At 43.6% G+C, this 20,587-nt stretch overlaps 1 protein-coding gene across 7 annotated transcripts in view; it reads left to right on the top strand.

Moving 5' to 3' along the window:
* fgf12a (fibroblast growth factor 12a) overlaps positions 1-20,587 on the top strand; it is a 202,770-nt gene that overhangs the window by 23,444 nt on the left and 158,739 nt on the right. For 4 of the 7 annotated variants that reach the window (XM_051877745.1, XM_051877726.1, XM_051877715.1 and 1 more), the window contains one exon: positions 5,061-5,171. The exons of 2 other annotated variants lie outside the window; for them this stretch is intronic. In XM_051877745.1, coding sequence (XP_051733705.1) covers positions 5,061-5,171 — 111 coding nt within the window. Of the gene's footprint in view, positions 1-4,610; positions 4,819-5,060; positions 5,172-20,587 lie in introns of those variants that run through there. One more of the 7 variants, XM_051877754.1, reaches the window with a different exon arrangement.

A 20,587-nucleotide genomic window follows, 5' to 3' on the forward strand; every position in this document is an offset into this window, starting at 1 on the left:
AAGACAATTTAATATTCACAGGCATCCTGGAACAAACTCCAGAAGACCCCGAAAAATCAGTCAAGGACTTTATGATCAAACAACTCAAATTACCAGCCGAAACAGTACAGACTATAACCTTTCACCAAGTGCACCGTCTCAGACCACAAAACAACAACAATCGACCACGACCGATCATCGCAAAATTTGAAAACTATACACAAAAAGAACTGGTTCAGAGGCAAGGCAGAAAACTTAAAGACACAAACTACGGAATCAATGAACAATACCTAAAGGACATTCTTGAACACTGAAAACAGCTTTTTCCCATCTGAAAACAGATGATAAATGAAGGTAAAAAGGCGATCATTACAGTGGACAAATTATACATAGATGGACAATTATATCATGATAAGGACATTACCCCCTGGCTTTTCTGAACATTTCACCAAACCCCCACCCCCCGCCCCATGGTCTATCCTATGTCTGTATTTAATGACTTTTGTTTAATTGTTGTTGTCCTGCTGTGTATATCATGTCGTTTGTGTATCTTTAGTTTTGTTAATCTGCCAACAACATTTCCTTGTTACACACACGCACATACACATTTTCATAACTACATGACAATATACACACACACTTGTACATATACAATACTAATATGGTCACACATTGATACATATTTTTTGCATATTTTCAATTTCTTCATAAAAACATGTCAGCTATCACTTTTCTAACCTGGAATGTTCGTGGATTTGGTTCTCAGACAAAGAAGATCAAAGTATTGAATCACTGAAATAAATTACAAGCCGACATATGCCTACTGCAAGAAACACATCTATCAGAATCAGATCATAAAAAAATTAAATCATCAAAGTACAATCATTTATTCTCGGCTCACTACAACACAAAACAAAGAGGAGTTTGCATTTTAATAGGTAAAAAAAATCTCATTCATTCATAACATTACCGTTATAGACCCCGAAGGATGTTTCATTATCATAAACATTTGAATTAATAATAGCCCAGTTACAATTGGTAATATATACAGCCCAAACACAGATGACCCATCTTTTTTCCAGACTTTTTTTCCCTCCATTTAAAACTTTTCTAACTGTCCAGTCATAATAGCAGGTGATTTCAACACAGTCCTTGACCCAGCAATAGACAGATCTAATAGTTTGAGCAACAAATGCATTTGGCAATCTGCAGAAACCATAAAACAATTCATGAACAATTTTGGTCTTGGCGATAGTTGGCGACTACAACATCCAAATGCTAAAGAACATCCATTCTTCTCACCAGTCCACCATTCATACTCTAGCATCGATTTCTTTCTCACCAGTATTTCTATTATATCAAATATTTCTGAATCAAAGATCCATCCAATAGTCATTAGTGATCATGCCCCGGTAACATTAAAATGGAATAGAACTAGTCAACATAAACCCACTACCAGATGGCGCTTTAACACATCTCTTCTGAATGACCCTGAATGTGACAGTTATTATAAAAGAGAGTGGGTATGCTTTCTAGAAATGAATGACACTCCGGAATCATCTTCATCTCTTCTGTGGGAAACAGGAAAAGCAGTACTAAGAGGAAAAATAATCTCATATTCCGGAAATTTCACCAAATCACAAACACCCCTCTAAATACATCTAAATACACCCCGATCTGGAACAACCCAGATTTTATAGTTAACAAGAAGCCACTCAATTTGTGCACATAGGCAGATAAGGACATCACACAACTTCAACATATCTTTCATTTCAGACAGGACAGGACTAGATTATATCTCCATGGAAAACCTATCCACTTCCACTCAGACCAATACACTAGAAGTGCACCCCTCTTGGTCATCGCTCATTACCTTCCAATAATCATGAATCCACTGACCTTCTTTGTCTGAAACCAACCTTAACAATACACCACCATCAGTTGTGGGTGGATGTGGTGTGGTATGTTGGTCTGAAGCCCTGGGCCTATGCCTTCCTACCGTCTCCCGGCACTCTTTCCCCTGGGATTTGTTGCCCTTGGCTGACTCAACACTGCATGCCTTGCTTTTTTAATGCATCTCATATTAGCTGAAATACATACACATCTATTAAGAGCATAAACAAGGAATGCATAAGAAAGGGGAGAAAAAAAAACAAACAAACAAAAAAACCCACAGAGTAAGTGTGGCGTTGGTCTGAGGACCTGGGCTCTGCATTAAGCTGGTTCTACGCTACACGCCTCACTTTTTTAATGCATCATACACTAGTTGACATACAGGTGCTGGTCATATAATTAGAATATCATCAAAAAGTTGGTTTATTTCACTAATTCCATTCAAAAAGTGAAACTTGTATATTATATTCATTCATTACACACAGACTGATATATTTCAAATGTTTATTTCTTTTAATTTTGATGATTATAATTGACAACTAAGGAAAATCCCAAATTCAGTATCTCAGAAAATTAGAATATTGTGAAAAGGTTCAATATTGAAGACACCTGGTGCCACACTCTAATCAGCTAATTAACTCAAAACACCTGCAAAGGCCTTTAAATGGTCTCTCAGTCTAGTTCTGTAGGCTACACAATCATGGGGAAGACTTGACAGTTGTCCAAAAGACGACCATTGACACCTTGCACAAGGAGGGCAAGACACATAAGGTCATTGCAAAAGAGGCTGGCTGTTCACAGAGCTCTGTGTCCAAGCACATTAATAGAGAGGCGAAGGGAAGGAAAAGATGTGGTAGAAAAAAGTGTACAAGCAATAGGGATAACCGCACCCTGGAGAGGATTGTGAAACAAAACCCATTCAAAAATGTGGGGAAGATTCACAAAGAGTGGACTGCAGCTGGAGTCAGTGCTTCAAGAACCACTACGCACAGACGCATGCAAGACATGGGTTTCAGCTGTCGCATTCCTTGTGTCAAGCCACTCTTGAACAACAGACAGCATCAGAAGCGTCTCGCCTGGGCTAAAGACAAAAAGGACTGGACTGCTGCTGAGTGGTCCAAAGTTATGTTCTCTGATGAAAGTAAATTTTGCATTTCCTTTGGAAATCAACAATCCACGTTGCTTGAGGTCCAGTGTAAAGTTTCCACAGTCAGTGATGGTTTGGGGTGCCATGTCATCTGCTGGTGTTGGTCCACTGTGTTTTCTGAGGTCCAAGGTCAACGCAGCCATATACCAGGAAGTTTTAGAGCACTTCATGCTTCCTGCTGCTGACCAACTTTATGGAGATGCAGATTTAATTTTCCAACAGGACTTGGCACCTGCACACAGTGCCAAAGTTTCACAAACAAAAACTGCAGATAGGCTGAATGAAAATGTAAATCCATTCTCTGTCAGTAGGTGGTGCTTTTGTAACAGCAGAAATAGAGCTGTTTCCCCGGTAACCCCATAAACAAAGCAGAGATGCGCTTATAAAAACTACGCCTTACACAGAGGGATGATGAAAATTCATACTTTAATTCATATAATTTCCCTCAGAACTCTGTTGTAAAATCTCTCACTTTTTTTTTCAAACGAAACCTACACTTCCTGCTGTACTATCTGCGTGAGTGCTTACTTTGCTTAATACTGGACAGTATTTACCGTGAGTTTTTCAAATCCTGGCAATCAAATAAGGTTTTAATGATGATTAAAATATTAAACTGTAATACTGACCGTCAGAAACTGCATTGTGGTTTATTGTCAAACTGGTAACTGTTTCCTTACTAACCCTCAAACTACAGTGAGCTTGGCGACCTCTCGTAAATCTTTCGCGACCCCCAGGTTGGGAAACACTGCCCTACACTACCCCTACTCCTAAACCTGCCCATCACGGAAAACATTCTGCATTTTTACATTTTTAATAAAACATTGTTTAGTATGTTTTTAAAGCTATTTTAAATATAAGGACTCATGAAATGTCCTCATATTTCATGTTTACCTCATAATACCAGTGTAATACCCATGTCATTATACAAATTTGTGTCCTCATAAATCACAAAAACGCACACACACACACACACACAAACACACACACACATACACACACACACACTTTTTATATACAAGAATTTTCTGAGTTATGTTGGTTGTTGATATGTGTTTGTTTGCCTTGTCTATTTTGTATTTGTCACAACATGTAAATAATGTCACAATTTTGCATTAAAAAAAAAAAAAATAAAATAAGAAACTCCAGAATTGTTTCCCAGTTTGTGTGCTTCATGCTTCGGACGTTCAGCCAACGGTTTGTGGTTGTGACATCTGAGGCTGAGGCTAAGATCTAATAATGGGATTTACATAAAAACTAAAAAGTGTCCAGATGCATTATAGTAATGAGAATTTAGGATAAATCTGCATGATCTTCATAAAAAAAATGTCAGGGGGGGATTATGACCTGGACATGTTTTCAATAGATAGATTCACACACGTGTTAAACACAAAACTTTTTCCCCATGGTAGAGTCATTTCCTATGGGGGCCCCTATACGACAGTCTTTATTTATGGAGGTGTGGATTCTGAATGTGATTTAGTAATGTTCTTCCTGATGGATGCAGGCAGGCTCGTTTGTGTGATTGATGGCCCTTCCAGCCTGTCAGAGATACTGGGGCTGCAGTGGATAGATGAGGCCTATGATGAATAGCTGATCATGACCATCATGGACATTCACTACTCTCCTGAGCTCTGGTCTTGAAAGCTGTGGGACTTTGCTGCATGCCAGGTCATCCATGTGGACCTCTTCACTCCTCACCTCTCAAGCCTGCCTCTAAACATTTATTGTACCTGCTTGTACAGGTCACCGCTCCACCAGAATACACCTGTTATGGCTACAGTTGGTCTTCTAAATGCCAGGTGTCCATACTGAAATTGATTAACGAGGTTGCAGAAAGTAAATATGCAGAGCTTTATCAACACAGCCATTCACAAGTACATTCACTGCCATCACTGGATAAGAAGTCAAGAATTTATTTTAAATCCTTTTTTTTTTTGCTTAACTAGCTTCTGTTGTAATTATGAAAAAAGTTGCAGTGTGTTGGGGTGGATTCTGATAAAAATGTGGGTTGGGGGCGGGGCTGTGTGTTTATTTGTTCCAGAGCCGCAGCTGAAAGGCATCGTGACACGACTGTTCAGCCAGCAGGGTTTTTACCTGCAGATGCAGCCAGATGGAACAATTGATGGCACCAAGGATGAGAACAGCGACTACAGTGAGTGATTGGAACTGTGCAGTGCATACAGAGTTCATTGTACCACACTAATTGCATATAGGGGAGATTGTTGTCACACTTTTTACTTTAGTGAACATTCCTCCGGGTTGGTTTATTTATGAAATTCTGTTTCTGACACAATCCTTAAAGGTATAGTAGGTAAAATAAAAGTATACAAATAATAAAAAATTGTCATTATTTTATCACCCTCACTTGTTCCACAAAAATGTATATATATTGTTACTTTACAGAGGGACATGCATTAGACTGACATGAAGGAGTAAATGATGACAAAATATTACATTTTAATTTTTTGGGGTCTCGGATACAAAGATAACCCTCGTTCCCTGAAGGAGGGAACGGAGACGTACTTCAGACAGACCAACAAATAGGAATCTCACTACAGAGGCCAATCCACTTTGAGTGTAACTAAAACGAGCCAATGCACATTGGCATGCATTCATTTGCAGCAGCTGCTGTGCCACGCAGTGTGGGTACATAATGAGCAGCAGGTGCAATGCATTCCTTAGCGACTGTGGTGACGGGACATACGTCTCCATTCCCTCCTTCAGGGAATGAGGGTCACCTTTGTAACCTAGACGTTCCCATTCAGTCGGTCATGTTCGACGTACGTCGGACAGACCAACGAATAGGAATCCCTACCAAAGTGCCACAGTCGCTGCCCCCTTCCAGTGCTCTGTGCAAGCCTCCTGCTCCCTCTTGCCTAACAGGACGATGGGACAGGGCTTACACAGAGAGTGAGAAGTACACATGGACTAACCCCATAGGGCCATACTACATATGGAAGTACTGGGGTGACTCCAACCTGATAAGAGGTGGGTTCTCCCAAAGAGAAAGACACGGGCTTCGTTTAGGAGCAACCGTGGAATTTACACATATGGGATCCCTGTAGGGTCACACATATGGAACCCAGCCTAAATCCGGTTCACAAGGATGCAACGGAGTATAGGCCTGGCGCCAGATGCTCCGCCACGTCCAGCTGCCGAAGGTGGTGGAGGACTCAACAGGGTCTGCCTTGTAGGGACACTAAGCCGGGGCCTCTCCGTGTCTCTGACCGGTTGAGATGAGAACACAGGAGGAGACTGGCTCAACACGAAGGCTATAGAATCTAGCGAATATGTTATGTGTCGCCCAGCCCGCAGCCCTACAAATATCTGTTAGCGAGGCGCCACGGGCCAGTGCCCAGGAGGATGCAACACCTCTCGTAGAGTGAGCACGCGACCTGAGCGGGCAGGGCACGCCTTGTGCTTCCAGTGGGCCATCCTCTGCTTGGAGACCGCCTTTCCCTTCTGTTGGCCTCCGCAACAGACGAGCTGGTCTGAGGGCCTGAGCCTTTGAGTTCTGTCTATGTACAGTCACAGAGCATGGATTGGACAGAGCAAAGCCAGGGCTGGGTCTGCCCACTCTGGGGTCAGCGCTTGCAGGCTCACTGCCTGGTCCCTGAAGGGAGTGGTAGGAACTTTGGGCACATAGCCAGGCCGGGGTCTCAGTACCACGTGGCCGTCACTAGGCCCGAACTCTAGGCATGATTCATCGACCAAAAATGCCTGCAGGCCATCTATGTGGTCGTGATACGCAGATATTGCGGCAGCATGAACTTTGAGGGTCGAGGGAGACAGCCTTCGCTCCAACCCTTGCTGCAAGAAGGAAAGCACGGCTCGAACATTTTCGGGGGTCTTCTTGGCGAGAAGAACACCACTTGGCAAACAGGTTCCACTTCAAGACGGTGCTCGAGCCGAAGTGATAGTGTTAAGTACCTCAGGGAGTAAGTCACCTAGAACCTTCACGTCCCGTCCAGGGACCAGACATGGAGTTTCCAGAGGTCTGGATGCAGGTGCCAAAGAGTGCCCCGTCTCTGAGAAAGAAGAATGCACCAGGGAGGGGCTGTCGTGAGGAGCATAAGTTCCAGGAACCAGATCTGTTTGGGCCAATAGGGCGCAACTAACAAGACCTGCTCCTCGTCCTCCCTGACTTTGCACAGGGTCTGTGCAAGTAGCCTCACTGGGAGAAACGCGTATTTGCGTAGACCCCGGGGGCCAGCTGTGTGCCAGTGCATCTGTGCTGAGTGTTCCCTCGGACGGGGAGAAAAACAGCTGGCAGTGAGAAGTTTCTGAAGAGGCAAACAGGTCTACCTGAGCCTACCCGAACTCTCTCCAAATCAGCTGGACCACCTTGGGGTGGAGTTGACACTCTCCAAGGAGCGCAGCTCGTGAGAGCTTGTCGGCCACACAGTTGAGCACACAGGGAATATGAATGGTCTGAAGCAACCTCAGATGCTTCTGACTGCAAAGGAGGAGATGCCAGGCAAGTTGCGACATGCGACGGGAGCATAGACCACCTTGATGGTTGATGTACGCAACGGTTGCAGTGTTGTCCGTACGGACCAGCACGTGCCTGCCCTGTAACGCCCTCTTCAGTGCAAGACGTACTGCTAGCAACTCGAGGCAGTTGATGTGCCAATGCAGTTGGGGGCCCGTCCACACCCCTGACACTGCATGCCTGTTGTGCGTGGCACCCTAGCCAGGGGCAGAGGCATCTGTGAACACCACAGCATGCCGGGACACCTGATTTAAGGGCACTGCTGCCCTAAGAAACAAGGGGACTGACCATGGGCTGAAGGCTTGGCGGCACTCCGGAGTGATTGGCACTCGGTGCATGCCGCATTGCCACGCCCATCTTGGGACTCGGCCACGAAGCCAGTGCTGAAGCGGTCTCATATGAAGCAAACTGAGCAGGGTTACTGCCACTGTGGCTGCCACATGCCCCAGGAGCCTCTGAAAGAATTTCGGTGGGACCACCATCCTGCCATTGAACGTATTCAGGCAGTTCAACACTGACTGAGCACGTTCTTCTGTGAGACGTGCTGTTTGTTCGACCAAATCCAACTCTACACCAAACAAAAAAAGATCCTCTGCACAGAGGAGAGTTTTCTCTTTTCCCAGTTGACCTGAAGACCCAACTGGCTGAGGTGACTGAGCACCAGGTCCCTGTGTTCGCATAACTGATACCGAGACTGAGCTAGTATGAGCCAATCATTGAGACAGTTGAGGATGCGAATGCCATGTTCTCTCACAGGAACAAGGGCTCCCTCCACGACTTTCGTGAAGACACGGAGAGATGGGGACAGCCCGAAGGGCAGGACCTTGTACTGATATGCCCGACCCTCAAATGCTAAGAGCAGGAACGGCCTGTGTCGAGGGAGAATTGTGACATGAAAGTATGCGTCCTTCATGGTCGATTGCTGCAAACCAATCTCGCGGACAGATGTACTTGAAAATGCGTTTCTGCGTGGGACAGGCTCTATTGCGTCATTGGCCAATAGGACCACGATCTCCGCACGCAAAACACGGGCATCGGCTGCTTTCACTGAAGTGAAGTCGATGCCCCTGAACTTAGGGGGATGCGGGTGAATTGAATCGCATAGCCGAGCCTGATGGTCCAAATGAGCCAGCAAGATGGACTGGGGAGCGCTAGACATGCTCGCAGAGACCGTACAAGCGGGATCAAGGGGACTGTAGGCTTACCTGCAGTGGGGCAGCGAGGTGGAATGCAGGGACATGGCTTGGGGGGCTCTCTTTGTGAGGCGTCCTGTAGCAGGGTCTGAATGTCCTGTGCAACACTTAACTGGTTCCACGGTTGGGCAGGAGGCACAGAAGGGGCTTTGGTTGCCTTCTCCAACCGCGCGCTGCTGCCCGCTGGCAGCTCCCACTGCTCTCCGAGCGCTCTACGGACCCAGAGATGGAAGAAACTGCTCTTTTGTTGAAAAGTTGGGAACAGAAACAAAAGGAAACAAAGGATTTACGACCCGGCCCTCCTCCGGGGGAGGGAGTGGTGCAGTCACCATCTCCCGAAGAGCAGTCCCATCCATCTCTGGGTCGCCCGTCCTAGGGCCTCTTGCCTTTGGTTTTACCATCCTTCTTGGCGGGGGCCTAGACGGGCGGGATGCCCCGCTTGCGACCGGCTTCACGGCACCACTTGGATGGAGGCTGCTGCTGCAGTGCGGGAGAGGGGACAGCCGCAGGGGGGTGCCCTCGGTGACGAGCAGGCTGAGGTGCTGTGGCCGGCCGATGGGTGGAAGCAGCAACTGACCGCCGGGGCAGGATGTGACTGATGGCCTCAGACTGCTTCTCTACAGCCGAGAACTGCTTGGCAAAGTTCTCGACCGAAGAGGCCGGTCTGGGACATGGGGGAATTAAGAAACCTGACTTTGTCGGTATCCCTCATGTCGGCCAGACACAGCACACTTTGGAGTCAATTCTGTTCAAAGACTTGCAAAACTATCTAAATTGGTTCGTGAATCAGTTTGAATGATTTGTTCTGTTCCCTGCACGCACTGAATAGTTTGAAGCGGTTTCTCACTCGGAGCGTTGGATGAAGTGGCAGTGGACCTACAGGCAATTAAAAGCAAATCTGAAATCTGCCTATTGTTTGCCAGCGATGAAGATCTTTCTTAGTTGAACTGCGTATGCTGTCTGTGAACAATTCCACAGGTATCGATTTCATTTGATTTTAATTCATACAGTTAATAGCCTACATTTTACATCCAAACAGTTTATTGGAACCAAAACGATAACACCGCTACAAAGTATGTAGCATTTCTTTACAAGTTTTTTACAGATTACAAAATACAGATCGGGTTACAGATGCTAAAAATAATGCTTGTCTCGTCTGTGTTTGTTGCAAGGATATCTGTCTATCTATCTATATATATATATATACACTGCTCAAAAAAATTAAAGGAACACTTTTTAATCAGAGAATAGCATCAAGTCAGTTAAACTCCTGGGATATTAATCTGGTCATTAAGCAAGTAGCAGAGGGGGTTGTTAATCAGTTTCAGCTGCTTTGGTGTTAATGAAATAACAACAGGTGCACTAGATGGGCAACAATGAGACGACCCCCAAAACAGGAATGGTTTTACAGGTGGAGGCCACTGACATTTTTTTCCCCTACTCATCTTTTCTGACTGTTTTTCATTAGTTTTGCATTTGGCTAGGGTCAGTGTCACTACTGGTAGTATGAGGCGATACCTGGACCCTACAGAGGATGCACACTCCAGTATGGCACATCAATATGTGCCATTGCCAGAAGGTTTGCTGTGTCTCCCAGCACAGTCTCAAGAGCATGGAGGAGATTCCAGAAGACAGGCAGTTACTATACAAAATGACCTCCAGCAGGCCACTGGTGTGAATGTCTCTGACCAAACAATCAGAAACAGACTTCATGAGGGTGGTCTGAGGGCCTGATGTCCTCTAGTGGGCCCTGTGCTCACTGCCCAGCACCATGGAGCTCGATTGGCATTTGCCATTGAACACCAGAATTGGAAGGTCCACCGCTGGTGCCCTGTGCTTTTCACAGATGAGAGCAGATTCACTCTGAGCACATAACGGACATGAAAGGGTCTGGAGAAGCTGTGGAGAATGTTATGCTGTCTGTTACATCATTCAGCATGACCGGTTTGGTGGTGGGTCAGTGATGGTCTGGGGAGGCATATCCATGGACAGACGCACAGACTTGACTGCCATTAGGTATCGGGATGAAATCCTTAGACCCATTGTCAGACCCTCCGCTGGTGCAGTGGGTCCTGGGTTCCTCCTGGTGCACGACAATGCCCGGCCTCATGTGGCGATAGTATGCAGGCAGTTCCTGGAAGATAAAGGAATTGACACCATTGAATGGACATTATGTTTCGGTCCATCCGACGCCGCCAGGTTGTACCTCAGACTGTCCAGGAGCTCAGTGATGCCCTGGTCCAGATCTAGGAGGAAATATCCCAGGACACCATCCGTCGTCTCATTAGGAGCATGCCCCAATGTTGTCAGGCATGCATACAAGCACGTGGGGGCCATACAAACTACTGAGTACCATTTTGAATTGCTGCACTTAAATTTCAGCAAAATGGACTAGCCTGCTGCATCATTTTTTCACTTTGATTTTCGGGGTGTCTTGGAATTCAGTCCTCTGTAGGTTGATCATTTTGATTTCCATCAAACAATGTGGCATCCTTTCGTTCCTACCACATTACCCAGTCCATATCAGTATAGATATCCAGTATGATATTTTTCCCCATTGAGATCTGATGAGTTTTCAAAGTGCTCCTTTCTTTTTTTTGAGCAGTGTAGTTACAAAGTAACTAGTAACTGGCTACTTGAGTAGTTTTATCATTGGATACTTTTTTACTCTTACTCAAGTAACTATTAAGATTATTACTTTAACTTTTACTTTGAGTAAATATTTCTATAAGTACTTGTACTTTTACTTGAGTACAGTTTTTGGATACTCTACCCACCTCTGTGCACCCGTGCTGCGTGGCACAACAGCTGCTGCAAATGATTGCATGCCAATGTGCATTGGCTTGTTTGAGTTACACTCAAAGTGGATTGGCTTCTCTAGCGTGATTCCTATTTGTCTGTCTATGGATAGGTCTTTCTTAGATAATCTAAACTCAGACCATCAATGAGAATTAAATTACATAATTGTAAAGTGGATATTCACTTCTGGTAATATATTATTGCTCTAATAATGAAAGAGCAATGTTATTTTAATGTTTCAAATCGTGTGAATTTGTATCATTCTGAATGCAAATTATTATTCAAAGGTAAGTGTAGATGAGTTGAGTGAGATCAGAATTGTTACAACATACTGTAAGGCAGGGCAATCCCACTTAACCAGGTTTGCAGTACTTCTCTGTTGCGCTCTTTCTATGAGTCATCCTTTTCTGCAGGGCTGTCTAACAAAGGCAATAAGCTCATGGCCCATTAAGAAGCTGTTCCCCCTCTGAGGGAACAGCTTCAGAACAAATGAACTCTCCAGAGCCCTGCAGGACACTCCAATCCCCAGCATCTGTGTCCAAAACAGATTTTGGTGCAAAACAGAAAAGACTTATTAAAATCCCCTAAAAAGTTTTTCTGTGGCTTTTGTTGGGGAAAATTTGCCACTGTAGAAGAAACCTCACTATGGGTCTCATACAGTTATTGTATTGTTTCTTGCCTATGCGCACAGAAAAGATTCTCACACAAAACCATAGTTGGATTCACAGCAACATTCTTACCCTTGTTGTAATGTTAATGAATTCAGTTCATTCCAAATGAGTGGGCGTGCCCGCAATGAGCAAATACCATAATACAAGCCCACATCATCTCCATATAAGGGCTTTCTGCAGAATTTCTCCCGGACCACCATTCATCACTTTTTGATTAGAGTAATTTCAATATACTTTGAAATTCACATTGAATACTTACATTCAACTGGCCTATAGGTTATGATGAATAAAGAAAATGTACACATAACTCATGGAAATATTAAATAATAACTCTATTAATTATATTAAAAAAAAAATTGAAATAAATAAAAATAATAAACAGAAACATGCCACTGGGGGCATTCTGCCTCAATTCTGAGGGGGTCATAAATTTAACTTGTCACTGCAAAATAAAAGCAATATTTGTTTGTCACAAAACTTTTAATACCCAACATAATTAATTCACAGATCACTTTCTTACACTGGCAGAAAATTAACTAAATATTTATGTTCAAATGAAAAGATTAACAAAAGCACAATTATTCAATAAATGTGTGTAAAAGTGACATGTAAAAGTGAAAAACTGAAAAGTGAACCCATGATGAATTGTGATTTCTGCATGAAATATTCATGCACTGACTTTACACACAGTTAGTGGATAAGAGGACATTACTGTTATCTATTCATATCCACCATCTACCCTATTGAAATCCAACAGGGAAATGGGAGTGCAAAGTCTTTTTTTATATCTCAGGGAAAGTGGAGTCTTTCAGAGAACAAGTGATTCTATGTGTAAAACTGTCCTGTTTGCAGATTGAAAATAAGGTGTGGAGTGAGATGAAAGACAGCTGAAGGGAGTTACTGGAATAGCCTCAAGCTGTTCTTTAACTCAGCTGAACTGATATGTCCTTTCCACCTCTAATCCTTACATTTATATGTCAGTCCAGGGGCCAGTTGCATAAACTTAGTCACTATATTAAGACTGTGTCTTAAGAACTAGTTTGACCAACTTGCAGTTAACCAAGGGGTAATCAATGTTATTTTTCCAATTCCAATTACACCAATCTACCTTTTTATGTAACGGACTTTAAAAAATTAGGACCACTCTTCAAAAAATAGTGTCTTAATAGTTATTTAAAAAAAAATAGTGTCTTAAATAGTGTCTTTTAAGACTAGTCTAAGTGGTTTATGCAACCGGCCACTGTTCCACAGACAGAGATCAGTAAACTGCAGTTAATAATTCAGCAAGCAAAATCTAAATCTTTCCCTCTTCACTTGTAACAACGGGCAGGCTGGATAAAGGAAGGCAAGCAGAGGATAGTGGCTTGAAGTGCAAAGGTTTTTAATAAATGAAAAGAGAGAAAAAAAGCCAGGAAACAGATAACTCTAATGAAACAAAACCACAAAATATAAATAAAACCAGAAACCAGTAACTCGGAGGAAAACAGAAACACAGGACAAATCCAAAACAGGGGTTACAACAACACGCACAAGGGAAAACAAGTCAAGTCACCTTTATTTTTATAGCACTTTATGCAATATAAATTGTTTCAAAGCAGCTTCACAATAATATACAAGAAAGTACAGAATTACATGAACTTCATCAAATTTGAGACAAGTTCAAATTCTGCTGTAAAGCAGTAGCAGCAAGATACTATGATAATCCATAGGTATTAATATGCAACAATTACAGGTAAAACATACTCTTTGTACATAGACAAATATAGATAGATGGTGAAAAGTACAATATGAACATTATTACATAAATATTATTACGTTTTTCATCTAAAAAACAAAATATTTACAAATCTTTTATATCATAAAGATATTTGTATAATTGCTTTTTTACAATTTTATAGACACATTTTAGATACCTAAACTCTACCCAAAACCTAAACATAACCATTTTATAGAGAATATAAAAAGAAAATATAAAACGTAATGGACAGAAATGTGTAGTTGTCACGGAGTCACAGCCAGCACAATTGTCACCAGATCTTCACGTTCCTCCCACTCGTTCACAATCCCCTGAATTCTAATCACCGACACCTGCACCTCATCACCAGGAACACTCTTAAGCCACTCACTCCCTGCACTCAGTGTCTGGTCTTGTCAGACTTACATGGACTGCTACCTGCTACTTACCAGTGTCTTCCTCCCATCGTCTACTGTCTCCAGTCGTCAGCTCCACGCCGTCTTCTCAAACCTGCAAATAGACTCTCATTTCCATCAGCTAAGTGACTGTTTTGAAGTGCTTGTTCAACTACGCACCTGCAATCTCCTTTACCTGTGTTTGTGCCTCTGTTCCAATAAACATCTGTGTAAACTTACCCATCTGCCTCCGTCTGTGTCCTGACAGAAGACCAGACCTCATGCAGAGCACCTCGGACACAGGTGGGGATCGTACTGCGGACCCGTTCGCCACTTTGGTCGACGCAGTACGATCCTCACTCCCACAACCTGCCACAAGCACTGCACCCACAGTCCCGGCTGATCTTCTCTACGCCATTTGCCTCGCACTCCAGCACCCAACACCCGCTGCTTCATCTCCAGCTGCCTCTGTCAGTCCCATGGCCCGACCAGCGACATTCACCAGCGCGGCGGAGGATTGCAGTGGGTTTATTCTACAGTGCTCCCTCTATCTGGAAGCCTAGTCTCAGCTGTTCGCCACTGAACAATCCAGGGTGGCATTTGTCATTTCACTACTCACCGGACGAGCATTACAGTGGGCTCAACCCCTCTGGGAATCCAATGCTCCTGTTACATCCTCCATTAACTCCTTCTTCGCCCACTTCCGAGAGGTATTCAGACAATGCACTGCTGAGCTCTCTGTACACGACCAACTCTTTAATCTACGACAAAGCAATGAATCTGAGTATGTATGCCCTCCGTTTCCGCACTCTGGCGGCTGCCAGCGGCTGGAATGAAACGGCTCTGATAACTGCCTTTTGCCAAGGCTCGAGCCCCAAAGTTAAACAATTAATGGTCGTGTACGATGGCACTATGGGCCTGGAGAATTTACTTAAAAAAAACATCCGTGTTGCCCAATGCTTTTCTGCATATGTGCTCCACACACACCCACTGCCAATCCTCTGCCCGCCACACCAGCTGTTGCCCTTCCGGCACCAGAACCCATGCAGGTTGATTCTAATTGCCTGACCCGTGAGGAGCAGAAGGATCCTACAACATCTCTGTCTGTACTGTGGGGGAGAGGACCATGTGATCGCGACCTGTCCCGTCCGACCACCACGCCCAGCAGTGGGTACTATCCACCTGCCCGCTCGCATTGCACCTCTCACGAGAACGCCTGTACATGTCATTAACTCTCATGTCTGCGTTTCAGCGCAAGCCCTCATTGATTCTGGCTCCTCTGGGAATTTCTTTAGCAACCAGATTCTCCAGAAACTGAATGTACGTCGTAAACGCTGCCAACAGGATCTACGTATCCACACCATACAAGGAAAGCCATTGGGCCGTGGTCACGTTCGACATTTCTCCCCCACACTGACGCTCCGCATCGGATGCTTACATTCAGAGGAAATCACATTCATGGTGCTGGAAGGTTCCACTGCGGACATCATCCTGGGACGCCCCTGGCTTACACAACACCAGCCGCACATTCAATGGAACACCGGTGAGATCCTCAAATGGAGTGAAGAATGTTTCCTAAACTGTTTGTCTCCTATTAGAAAATCCTCCTCGAATCTAAAACCATCTTCTTCCGATTCCAACATCCTTCCTGTTCTCTCCACCTCCATCGAAAGTCCAGAAACTGACCTCAAAGTGGAAATTCCTCCAGAATACCGGGCGTTCCAGGATGTGTTCAGCAAGCGGTTGGCAACATACAGAGGCAGCTCAACAAAGTCACTTACCGGCTAAAACTCCCAGCACAGTATCGTATCTCACCTTCATTTAATGTATCCCTGTTAAAACCCCACAAACTCCATCCACAGATCCTGGTGACGATGCGGTACCTCCTCCCAACATCGCTGAGGAAGAAGCCATCTACCAGGTGCGGGCGATCCTCGACTCTCGACGACGGGGTCCCCAAATAGACTTCCTGGGTCAACCGTCATGACATCCTCGACTCCTCACTTCTCACTCAATTCCACGCTTAACATCCGGACCGCCCTGCTACCCGGGGTCGAGGTAAACCCTGTCGTCGTCACCCCATCCGGTCGTCAGGAGCCACCCGTGGAGGGGGGGGGGGAGGGGTACTGTTACGGAGTCACAACCAGCACCATCGTCACCAGGGGTCCTTCTCAATATTCCTCCTTGTTTCCTCGCTCCTCTGTCCTCCATCCTATGACCCGGAAACCGATCAAGCTCATCCATCTTGAAAGACATCTCAATTTTCTAAATGCACCATGAGGAGGTGAGGAACGAGGAGTGAGGAAGCTTCCTAAGGTGTCATGAGTGAGGTGTATCCTTTGCGGAAGTCTTTCTCATCGAGAAACCTGATGCACGTATAAATTCTCCTCCCCCTTCATATCTGTCACAATAATTTAAATGTATTCTTTACTTTTGCAGTTTAAATAAACTTTATATCTCACATATTTCAACAGGACATCTTGGTTTATTAATATTTATTACAATTTTTTTTTAAATAACCAAACTTTAACAACATATGGGTAGATCCCTCGAGTGCAGCTGATGACGCTTTGAAGTGACAATAAAGGGAGCGAGGATATCATTTCACTTGATTCAATTCCTCCATCCTCGCGTCTTTTCCTTGTGTCCTTCCCTCGCATCCTGAAGGGGTGGAGCTAAGACGCGAGGAAAGGAAACGAGGATGCACAAATAAGAATTGAGAAGCACCCCAGATCTTCATGCTCATCCACATGTTCACAATCCCCTGAATTCTAATCACCAACACGTGCACCTCATCACCAGGAACACTCTTAAGCCACTCACTCCCTGCACTCAGTGTCTGGTCTCGTCAGACTTACATGGACTGCTACCCACTACTTACCGGTGTCTTCCTCCCATCGTCTTCTGTCTCCAGTCGTTAGCTCCACACCGTCTTCTCAAACCTGCAAATAGACTCTCATTACCGTCAGCTAAGTGACTGTTTTGAAGTGCTTGTTCAACTACTCACTTGCAATTTCCTTCACCTGTGTTCGTGCCTCTGTTCCAATAAACATCTGTGTAAACTTACCCATCTGCCTCCATCTATGTCTTGACAGTAGTACAATTTTAGTAACAATATAGCATTAAAATTATATTTTGAGCCGCTAATCCCACTCCTACCTCTAAACCTACCCATAGCCATTTCTTAAAAATATGTACAGTTATAAAGAAACATAACAGACAAGTGGAATCACAATTTATTTATTGCAAAAATGTCAAAAGTGGGACCAAAAGTATAGTCCAAATAATGATGTGTTGCAGTTGCAGTCCTCTGTGTTGGTATGTAATAATTTTGTATGAGGTACAGAGCATAATTTAAGTTGTCAATCACTGAAATTATTATCCCAATCCACTTCGGTGAAGGTGCACATTTCTCATGCAAACGCACATCAACCGAAACACGACATGCTGCAATCTGTGACGAAGCAGGTGAGAGCCAATGAGCGTTTGATATCACTGCTGTAAAACATGTCGTTAAGCTTTTTGAGGAGGCAATTTTTGAATTTATAATGGCTGCATCCGAAAACTTAGGCAGCTGACTTGTTGCCTTGCTGCCCTATCAGGCAATGACTTTGCAGGCAGCGTTTGCGCATGAAGGCACCTCACAAAACTGATTTTGGACAGACTTCTGAGGCAGCGTGATGGTTTAATGATCTATATATATGAAAATATATGAAAATACAGGATAACTAAGGGAATATTTAATTACTACAATAGTAATTTATCTCAAGACATCAAAAGTGGACAACAATGGTCAATAACGTACATTTACACAAAAACTGACCACCAACCGCAGCTTTCAGATGCTGTCGTTATTTTTTTTAGCTCAACTGTCACAGAATGGAAAGCACAGGCATATCAAAGGGATATCAAAAGCAGCAAAGGATACATCTATGCTGCCTTCAAAAATTGATCAGATGAAGGTATCTCATGAGACAGGAAGTGAAGCTAACTTTAGATTTGGACGTGCCTTGATGCCCTACCTTGGAATGCATCCTCCGAAAGCAGCATTTTTCAGTTTTTGGATGCAGCCAACGAGTGCAGGATTTGATGTTTACGGTCGCTGCTGAGAATGGAGATGAAGATCGCTGAAAAAAGGCCTGAATTTTGTCTGTTCCTATCAATTATACGGATTCTAAAGATTTGGATTGCAATGAATGAATAAAATTGACTTTTTTTGTAAATTTATGTTGTGTTATGTATTTTATGGTTCTATTGTCAGTCACAGCATAGGGCAATAGTGAGAAATACCTTTTTTGTCCCCCGGCAAACAAAGTAAATATTACATATTAAATAATGGTTAAATGATTACAGAAATGCTATTCATTTTAAGTTTTTTAAGTGTAGTCGTTTAACATTATGTAATCCTTTGAAACGAGTTTGCAGCAGAAGTCAAGAACAGAGCCAAATGTTATCATTTCATATAAAGTAGATGAGTAAACTGTATTTAATAAATGCGACTGAAAATGTCATTGATGACAACTGAATACAATAGAATCAAAACATTAATTCTATGATTTTAATATTCATAAAAATGTGTACATCTTTAATGTGTACATATGTAAAATTGTTCATACATAAGTAATTTACGTTTTAGTGTTGTCAGTATGTCAATGTAGTACATTTCACCATGTATGAAAATGTAAGTAAATGTAAATGTGGTAGAACCACACTTTACGTAGAAATTCACACAAATTCTCATGAAATCACGATGAAAGTTAATTTATTATGAAATGAGTTCAAGTCAGCAATAAGCAGCTCTGCTTAAGCCAATAGTGTCGTTATTCAGCTTGAGTCAGTTCAATGTTGATTCAGTTCACTTCAATAACTGGATCAGTTCATTTGTTGGTTATTAAGTGCCCCCAACTAAGCAAGCCAAAGATGACGGTGACAAGGGAGGGGAACAAGTCGAGATGGAGGGAACGAGACGTTGTGTCAATGTATTGACACTAGTGGTCCCACTTGGGAGCCCCAAACACTTTGATACTTTGAGAAAAAGCCAATGAGAATTGGTGAGTGGAATTTACATGCACTACTCCCCCCAAACATACAGGTATAAAAGGAGATGGCGCGCATCCACTCATTACGGTTTGTGCATTTTAGCGAGTAGTTCAGTGTTGTGGCAGGAGGGACACAATGTCTTGTTCTCTGCATCAGGGAATGGAGGTTACAGTAGTAACCAAGATGTTCCCTACCTGTCAGTCACTTCGACATTGTGTCGATGTACTGACGTTAGGGGTCCCTAGGGACAATGCCACAACCAGCTGAACCGTGTTACAACCGGTGCAGATGTTGGCATATTCTACTGTGCGCCAAGAAAGAAGTGCACTCGCAATGTTGTGACCTTCCCAACTTCCCACGTAAGCAATGTCGTCCCACATACCATGAGGGGGCAGTAAGGACCGTACTTACAGTGAGAATAGGTCACTTCAGCCATTTCTTTACCTTTTCTCTCTTTTTTTAGATAAAAACTTACAGCTGTGCAGACCAGAAGTTAGTGCTGGGGAAAACACTCTATTTCCTATTTAGAAAAAGAATACTACAAAGACCACATCCTGCCCGAAGGGAAGTTAACATGTGGAGAATATATCACATGGACTTACCAACCAGGAAGTATCACACATGGAAAGAAGTCACTGGCATCCTGGGGCATCGCTTGCAAGCTCACCACTTGATCCCTAAACAGGGTACTGGAAACTCTGGGCACGTAGTCCAGATCTCAGGCCCCTTAAAAATGAACTGAACCGAACCTAGACCATCTCGGGAGGTGGTCTGAATACTGTTTGATTTCAGCTAACAGTACAGTTCGCTAAAAACATGCAGTCTGAACACAAACCGCTCTGGGCACACTTGATTTTTCCGTTCGTGAATTCCAATGTAGTTTGGTCATCAGATGCCTCCGTACAAATCAGCTGTTCATCATGGCTGCATCTTCTCTCAGATCTCTACAAATTATGCGTTCACAACGTATACTTGGTTATTGTGATTTTAACCGCTTCCAAACTGTGTAGGAGGGACGTGGCTGCGTGCCTTGCCAGTTTAATTATATATATATATATATATATATATATGGTTTTACGAGCGCACACACCTAGCGCATGCACAGAAAACCAGCTGTCATGGCGCATGTACTAAACTGAATTATCTGTAGTGTCTCATTGCGTTTAAAGTGTCAAAACACTTAAGGTTCACATAAACAGGCTTTGTCTTAAGTGAATGTATCTGGGAAATAAATCGTGTATGT

This window comes from Ctenopharyngodon idella, chromosome 2, assembly GCF_019924925.1.
Source record: "Ctenopharyngodon idella isolate HZGC_01 chromosome 2, HZGC01, whole genome shotgun sequence".
Lineage (NCBI taxonomy): Eukaryota > Metazoa > Chordata > Actinopteri > Cypriniformes > Xenocyprididae > Ctenopharyngodon > Ctenopharyngodon idella.